The sequence below is a fragment of the Oncorhynchus gorbuscha genome, unplaced genomic scaffold (genome assembly GCF_021184085.1).
Source record: "Oncorhynchus gorbuscha isolate QuinsamMale2020 ecotype Even-year unplaced genomic scaffold, OgorEven_v1.0 Un_scaffold_564, whole genome shotgun sequence".
Lineage (NCBI taxonomy): Eukaryota > Metazoa > Chordata > Actinopteri > Salmoniformes > Salmonidae > Oncorhynchus > Oncorhynchus gorbuscha.
In genome coordinates, this window is record NW_025745395.1 from 60,576 (window position 1) to 70,000 (window position 9,425).

Here is a 9,425-nt window from a genome sequence, read left to right on the forward strand (position 1 = left end):
ACACTTCAAATTTTCTAAAACTGTTAAAATAATCTGTGAGTATAACATTATTTATTTATTACCTAAAGTTGGATTAGAAAAGTTGTTTGAAGTGTTCGGACAGCATTTCCAGGTATCGTGTTAGATATTTTGTAGTCATGCTGGACGAGTTGGAACCAGTGTTTTTTTTTTAGAATCAAACGCTCCAAATAAATGGACATTTTGGAGAAGATCTACAGGCATGAATTATATCGTTATTTCTGACTGTCGTGTCGCACCTCCCGGGTTGAAAATGATTTGCATTTGTATGACGCTGTCCTTGGTTTGCTTTCGCCATAAAGCTTCTTTTCCAATCTGACACGACGGCTGGATTAAAACACGTTAAGCGAAGATCTACAGGCATGAATTATATCGTTATTTCTGACTGTCGTGTCGCACCTCCCGGGTTGAAAATGATTTGCATTTGTATGACGCTGTCCTTGGTTTGCTTTCGCCATAAAGCTTCTTTTCCAATCTGACACGGCGGCTGGATTAAAACACGTTAAGCTTTATTTTGATGTATTGCACTTGTGATTTCATGAAAAGTAAAACATTTATAGTAATTTCATTTGAATTTCGCGCTCCGCAGTTTCACCGGATGTTGTCGAAACGTTCCGAGTAGATGTGTGTGTAGATGAGTGAGATATATATATATATTTTTTAAATGAAGACATTTTTATTTTAGGGTGTAACACAACAAAATGTGGAAAAAGGTGCTTTCTGAAGACACTGTACATATAACCTGTTTCATGTCCATGTTTTGACTTATGAATGATTATAATTTATTATAAATGATTATACATTATTATTATAAATGATTCTAAATTCAAGTTGAATTAAATCTGTATTCTCTCCTCTTCTCTCCTCCCGTCTCCCCTCCTCCCCCCTCTTCTCCTCTAGATGTAGCTCCATATTTCCGTGTGTCTCCGGGCCAGGTCCAGACCCATCTAGAGGGTAACAGGCTGGTACTGACCTGTCTGGCTGAAGGCTCCTGGCCTCTACAGTACCGATGGATCCTCAACAACACAGATATCACACACTTCTCTCCACTATACACGTAAATATACCTTAAATATACATTATATAATGTACCTCTCTTTTTATATATACCTTATATAATATACTGTACCTATCTACCTCCTTCTCTCCACTATACACGTAAATATACCTTAAATATACCTTATATAATGTACCTCTCTCTTTATATATACCTTATATAATATACTGTACCTCTCTACCTGCTTCGCTCCACAACAGATGTAGATATACCTATATATAATATACCTTATATAATATACTGTACCTCTCTACCTGCTTCTCTCCACTGTACACGGAAATACACCTTAAATATATATACATCTCTCTCTAAATATACCTATATATAATATACCTCTCTCTATAGATATACCTATATATAATATACCTCTATCTATAGAGATACATATATAATATACCTATATATAATATACCTCTCTATAGATATACCTATTTATAATATACCTATATATAATATACCTCTCTCTATAGATATACCTATATATAATATACCTATACATAATATACCTATACATAATATACCTATATATAATATACCTATATATAATATACCTCTCTATAGATATACCTATTTATAATATACCTATATATAATATACCTATATATAATATACCTATACATAATATACCTATATATAATATACCTATATATAATAAACCTCTCTATAGATATACCTATATATAATATACCTATATATAATATACCTATACATAATATACCTATATATAATATACCTATATATAATAAACCTCTCTATAGATATACCTATATATAATATACCTATATATAATATACCTCTCTCTATAGATATACCTATTTATAATATACCTATATATAATATACCTATACATAATATACCTATATATAATATACCTATATATAATAAACCTCTCTATAGATATACCTATATATAATATACCTATATATAATATACCTATATATAATATACCTATATATAATATACCTATATATAATATACCTATATATAATATACCTATATATAATATACGTACATATAATATACCTATATATAATATACCTATATATAATATACCTATATATAATATACCTATATATAATATACCTATATATAATATACCTATATATAATATACGTACATATAATATACCTATATATAATATACCTATATATAATATACCTCTCTCTTTATATATACCTTATATAATATACTGTACCTCTCTACCTGCTTCGCTCCACTACAGATGTAGATATACCTATATATAATATACCTTATATAATATACTGTACCTCTCTACCTGCTTCTCTCCACTGTACATGGAAATATACCTTAAATATATATACATCTCTCTCTAAATATACCTATATATAATATACCTCTCTCTATAGATATACCTATATATAATATATACCAATACATAATATACCTATATATAATATACCTATACATAATATACCTATATATAATATACCTATATATAATAAACCTCTCTATAGATATACCTATATATAATATACCTCTCTATAGATATACCTATATATAATATACCTATATATAATATACCTATATATAATATACCTATATATAATATACCTATACATAATATACCTATATATAATATACCTCTCTCTATAGATATACCTATATATAATATATACCAATACATAATATACCTATATATAATATACCTATACATAATATACCTATATATAATATACCTATATATAATAAACCTCTCTATAGATATACCTATATATAATATACCTCTCTATAGATATACCTATATATAATATACCTATATATAATATACCTATATATAATATACCTATATATAATATACCTATATATAATAAACCTCTCTATAGATATACCTATATATAATATACCTATATATAATATACCTATATATAATATACCTATATATAATATACCTATACATAATATACCTATATATAATATACCTCTCTCTATAGATATACCTATATATAATATACCTATATATAATAAACCTCTCTATAGATGTACCTATATATAATATACCTATATATAATATACCTATATATAATATACCTATACATAATATACCTATATATAATATACCTATACATAATATACCTATATATAATATACCTATACATAATATACCTATACATAATATACCTATACATAATATACCTATATATAATATACCTATATATAATATACCTATATATAATATACCTCTCTATAGATATACCTATATATAATATACCTATACATAATATACCTATATATAATATACCTATATATAATATACCTATATATAATATACCTCTCTATAGATGTACCTATATATAATATACCTATACATAATATACCTATACATAATATACCTATATATAATATACCTATACATAATATACCTATACATAATATACCTATATATAATATACCTATATATAATATACCTATACATAATATACCTATATATAATATACCTATACATAATATACCTATACATAATATACCTATATATAATATACCTATACATAATATACCTATACATAATATACCTATATATAATATACCTATATATAATATACCTATATATAATATACCTCTCTATAGATATACCTATATATAATATACCTATACATAATATACCTATATATAATATACCTATACATAATATACCTATACATAATATACCTATACATAATATACCTATATATAATATACCTATATATAATATACCTATATATAATATACCTATATATAATATACCTATATATAATATACCTCTCTATAGATGTACCTATATATAATATACCTATACATAATATACCTATACATAATATACCTATATATAATATACCTATACATAATATACCTATATATAATATACCTATACATAATATACCTATATATAATATACCTATACATAATATACCTATACATAATATACCTATACATAATATACCTATACATAATATACCTATATATAATATACCTATACATAATATACCTATACATAATATACCTATACATAATATACCTATACATAATATACCTATACATAATATACCTATATATAATAAACCTATATATAATATACCTATACATAATATACCTATATATAATAAACCTATATATAATATACCTATACATAATATACCTATATATAATATACCTATATATAATATACCTATACATAATATACCTATATATAATATACCTATATATAATATACCTATATATAATATACCTATATATAATATACCTATACATAATATACCTATATATAATATACCTATACATAATATACCTATATATAATATACCTATACATAATATACCTATACATAATATACCTATACATAATATACCTATACATAATATACCTATACATAATATACCTATACATAATATACCTATATATAATAAACCTATATATAATATACCTATACATAATATACCTATATATAATAAACCTATATATAATATACCTATACATAATATACCTATATATAATATACCTATATATAATATACCTATACATAATATACCTATATATAATATACCTATATATAATATACCTATATATAATATACCTATATATAATATACCTATACATAATATACCTATATATAATATACCTATACATAATATACCTATATATAATATACCTATATATAATATACCTATACAAAATATACCTATATATAATATACCTATATATAATATACCTATATATAATATACCTATATATAATATACCTATACATAATATACCTATATATAATATACCTATATATAATATACCTATATATAATATACCTATATATAATATACCTATATATAATATACCTATACATAATATACCTATACATAATATACCTATACATAATAAACCTATATATAATACACCTCTCTCTCCCCGTCAATGTCTTTTTCATACTTTATTTTCCTAACTTGAGAAACCTGAGGGCAACTTTTATCTGATGTCTGTGGTAGTGTGTATATCAGCAGTCAGCACCCACCCTGTTCTCTCCATCCATTCTCTCCATCCTCTCCATCTTGCCCTCTCTCCCCAGAGGGGTCTGCATGATCTATCAGATAATAATACATAGATGAAGATATTTCTCTATATATATAATGTGTTGTGGATTGTATAATATATATATATATGTGTGAACACTCCCCTGCCTGTCTCAGCTCTCACACACTCTGAGCTTTTATCTCTTTCCCCGTGGAGTGTTGACATGAGACAAGACGATGTGTTAAAAGGCCAAGGAGGACAGGAGGCAGACGCAGGGCAATAACTGCTGCTAGAATAAAGTCTGAGTCAAACACAATTACAGACACACTCCTGTCTGCACTCACACATACAGACAGACACACACCACTGCAAACTCAAAGACTAAACTCTTCAACTCCAGCGAGGTCTGGGTGTTGTTGACTAAGCTTCCCTCTCTCATTTACACCATTGCAAACTCAAAGACTAACTCTTCAACTCCAGCGAGGTCTGGGTGTTGTTGACTAGGCTTCCCTCTCTAATTTACACCACTGCAAACTCAAAGACTAACTCTTCAACTCCAGCGAGGTCTGCGTGTTGTTGACTAAGCTTCCCTCTCTCATTTACACTACAGGAGGGCTGGGGGTTCGATAGGACCACCACGAGGTCTGGGTGTTGTTGACTAAGCTTCCCTCTCTCATTTACACTACAGGAGGGCTGGGGGTTCGATAGGACCACCACGAGGTCTGGGTGTTTTTGACTAAGCTTCCCTCTCTCATTTACACTACAGGAGGGCTGGGGGTTCGATAGGACCACCACGAGGTCTGGGTGTTGTTGACTAAGCTTCCCTCTCTCATTTACACTACAGGAGGGCTGGGGGTTCGATAGGACCACCACGAGGTCTGGGTGTTGTTGCCTAAGCTTCCCTCTCTCATTTACACTACAGGAGGGCTGGGGGTTCGATTGGACCACCACGAGGTCTGGGTGTTGTTGACAATATTAGGATAGAGTTATTTTGACAATGTTAGAATAGAGTTAGTTTGACAATGTTAGGATAGAGTTCGTTAGACAATGTTAGAATAGAGTCAGTTTGACAATGTTAGAATATAGTTATTTAGACAATGTTAGAATAGAGTTAGTTAGACAATGTCAGGATATAATTGACAATGTGTGAACGTATGGCCACAACAGCCCATTTCAACAGCAGTGTAATGGTTGTAATGGTTGTAATGATTGTGATGGTTGTAATGGTTGTAATGATTGTGATGGTTGTAATGGTTTTAATGGTTGTAATGGTTGTAATGATTGTAATGGTTGTAATGGTTGTAATGGTGTAATGGTTGTAATGGTTGTAATGGTTGTAATGGTTGTAATGATTGTAATGGTTGTAATGGTTGTAATGGTTGTAATGGTTGTAATGGTTGTAATGATTGTAATGGTTGTAATGATTGTAATGGTTGTAATGGTTGTAATGATTGTGATGGTTGTAATGGTTGTAATGGTTGTAATGATTGTAATGGTTGTAATGATTGTAATGGTTGTAATGATTGTAATGGTTGTAATGGTGTAATGGTTGTAATGGTTGTAATGGTTGTTTCTCTAGTGATGCTCCAGTCTGAAGCTGATACATCACTGTGTCTGTTGTTGACAACATCACAAGGACATGCTGGCTGGAATATTTGGCCGTGTATGTGTGTTTGGCTGTGTGTGTGTGTGTGTGTGTGTGTGTGTGTGTGTGTGTGTGTGTGTGTGTGTGTGTGTGTGTGTGTGTGTGTGTGTGTGTGTGTGTGTGTGTGTGTGTGTGTGTGTGTGTGTGTGTGTGTGTGTGTGTGTGTGTGTGTGTTTGTTGGTGTGTGTGTTTGTTGGTGTGTGTGTGTTTGTTTGTGTGTGTGTGTGTGTGTTTGTGTGTTTGTTTGTGTGTGTGTGTGTGTGTTTGTTGGTGTGTGTGTGTGTGTTTGTTGGTGTGTGTTTGTTTGTGTGTGTGTGTGTTTGTTGGTGTGTGTGTGTGTTTGTTGGTGTGTGTGTGTTTGTTGGTGTGTGTGTGTTTGTTGGTGTGTGTCTGTGTTTGTTGGTGTGTGTGTGTTTGTTGGTGTGTGTGTGTGTTTGTTGGTGTGTGTGTGTGTTTGTTGGTGTGTGTGTGTGTTTGTTGGTGTGTGTGTGTGTGTGTTTGTTGGTGTGTGTGTGTTTGTTGGTGTGTGTGTGTGTGTGTTTGTTGGTGTGTGTGTGTGTGTGTTTGTTGGTGTGTGTGTGTGTGTTTGTTGGTGTGTGTGTGTGTGTGTTTGTTGGTGTGTGTTTTGTGTTTCATCCAGGTTGGGTGTAATGGGGTTTTAATGGGCAACCTGGCATCGGGCAGTAGACATACACACACGTACACACCTCCGCCTCCCCATCTGTCCCTCTTTAGGAGTACAGTTCACACATTCTCTCCTCTTCCTCTCTCCTCTTCCTCTCTTCTCTTTCTCTTTCTCTCTGTGTCTGTCTCCTCCAAGGTCACATCATCCTTCCAGTCTGTTTCGCCCATTTTTCTCTCTCTCTCAATTCAATTCCATTCAATTCAAAGGCTTTATTGGCATGGGAAACATGGTATGTTATCCCAGAGGTAATGACACACTGTAGTGTTTCACCCAGTCCTCTCTCTCTCTAGGTATGTTATCCCAGAGGTAATGACACACTGTAGTGTTTCACCCAGTCCTCTCTCTCTCTAGGTATGTTATCCCAGAGGTAATGACACTGTAGTGTTTCACCCAGTCCTCTCTCTCTAGGTATGTTATCCCAGAGGTAATGACACTGTAGTGTTTCACCCAGTCCTCTCTCTCTCTCTAGGTATGTTATCCCAGAGGTAATGACACTGTAGTGTTTCACCCAGTCCTCTCTCTCTGCAGGTATGTTATCCCAGAGGTAATGACATTGTAGTGTTTCACCCAGTCCTCTCTCTCTGCAGGTATGTTATCCCAGAGGTAATGACACACTGTAGTGTTTCACCCAGTCCCCTCTCTCTCTAGGTATGTTATCCCAGAGGTAATGACACTGTAGTGTTTCACCCAGTCCTCTCTCTCTGCAGGTATGTTATCCCAGAGGTAATGACACACTGTAGTGTTTCACCCAGTCCTCTCTCTCTGCAGGTATGTTATCCCAGAGGTAATGACACACTGTAGTGTTTCACCCAGTCCCCTCTCTCTCTAGGTATGTTATCCCAGAGGTAGGTATGTTTCATCCCAGGTATGTTATCCCAGAGGTAATGACACTGTAGTGTTTCACCCAGTCCTCTCTCTCTCTAGGTATGTTATCCCAGAGGTAATGACACACTGTAGTGTTTCACCCAGTCCTCACACTCTGTTTCACCCAGTAGGTATGTTATCCCAGAGGTAATGACACACTGTAGTGTTTCACCCAGTCCTCTCTCTCTCTAGGTATGTTATCCCAGAGGTAATGACACACTGTAGTGTTTCACCCAGTCCTCTCTCTCTCTCTAGGTATGTTATCCCAGAGGTCCAGAGGTCAGATGCTGGGTTGTATCAGTGTGTGGTCAGGAACAGGATGGGAGCCCTGTTACAGAGGAGAGCTGAGGTGCAGGTCGCCTGTAAGTACACACACCTCTCCCTCTCTCTTTATCTCTCTCACTCTTTATCTCTATCTCTTTATCACTCTTTATCTCCCTCCCTTTATCTCTCTCTCTCTGTCTCTCCCTCTCTCTCCCTCCCTCTCTCCCCATCGCCCTCTCATTATCTCCCTCCCTCTCTCTCTCTCCCTCTCTCCCTCTCTCTCCCTCTCCCTCTCATTATCTCCCTCCCTCTCTCTCTCACTTTCCATCTCCCTCTCTCTATCTCTCTGTCTCTCCCTCTCTCTCTCTTTCACTCTCTTTCTCTCCCTAATGTCCCTCGTTCTCTCTCTCTCTCCAGTTATGGGTAACTTTTCTGGTGAAGAGCAGCGTCGTACAGTCAGTGTTGGTCGAGCTGCGGTCCTGAACACTCCAACCGTCAGCTGCTTCCCTCGACCGCAGGTCACCTGGTACAGAGACGGTCACAAGATAATCCCCAGCAACAGAGTGTGAGTACCGCTGCTAACCGCAATGCTCAAATAATGGTCAACATTTTCTATTCACCATGTTAGTCAGGTTAAAAAACAAATAACTCACTCGGTGAAGAATCAGAGGTCAACACTTTGTGGTTGGGGTCAAACCTCCTGCAGGGAGTGGTTGGGGTCAAACCTCCTGCAGGGAGTGGTTGGGGTCAAACCTCCTGCAGGGAGTGGTTGGAGTCAAACCTCCTGCAGGGAGTGGTTGGGGTCAAACCTCCTGCAGGGAGGGAGTGGTTGTGGTTAAACCTCCGGCAGGGAGTGGTTGGGGTCAAACCTCCGGCAGGGAGTGGTTGGGGTCAAAC

General features: G+C 33.9%; 1 protein-coding gene across 1 annotated transcript in view; it reads left to right on the plus strand.

Annotated features, from left to right (window-relative positions):
• Positions 1-914: 914 nt before the first annotated feature.
• The window catches only part of LOC124018705 (protein sidekick-1-like), a gene marked incomplete at its 5' end in the record, with an annotated part of 213,631 nt that continues 205,120 nt past the window's right edge, over positions 915-9,425 (plus strand). Inside the window, 3 exons of the mRNA XM_046334058.1 lie at positions 915-1,075; positions 8,520-8,626; positions 8,946-9,093. Of these exons, the coding sequence (XP_046190014.1) occupies positions 915-1,075; positions 8,520-8,626; positions 8,946-9,093 (416 nt within the window). The remainder of the gene's footprint in view (positions 1,076-8,519; positions 8,627-8,945; positions 9,094-9,425) is intronic.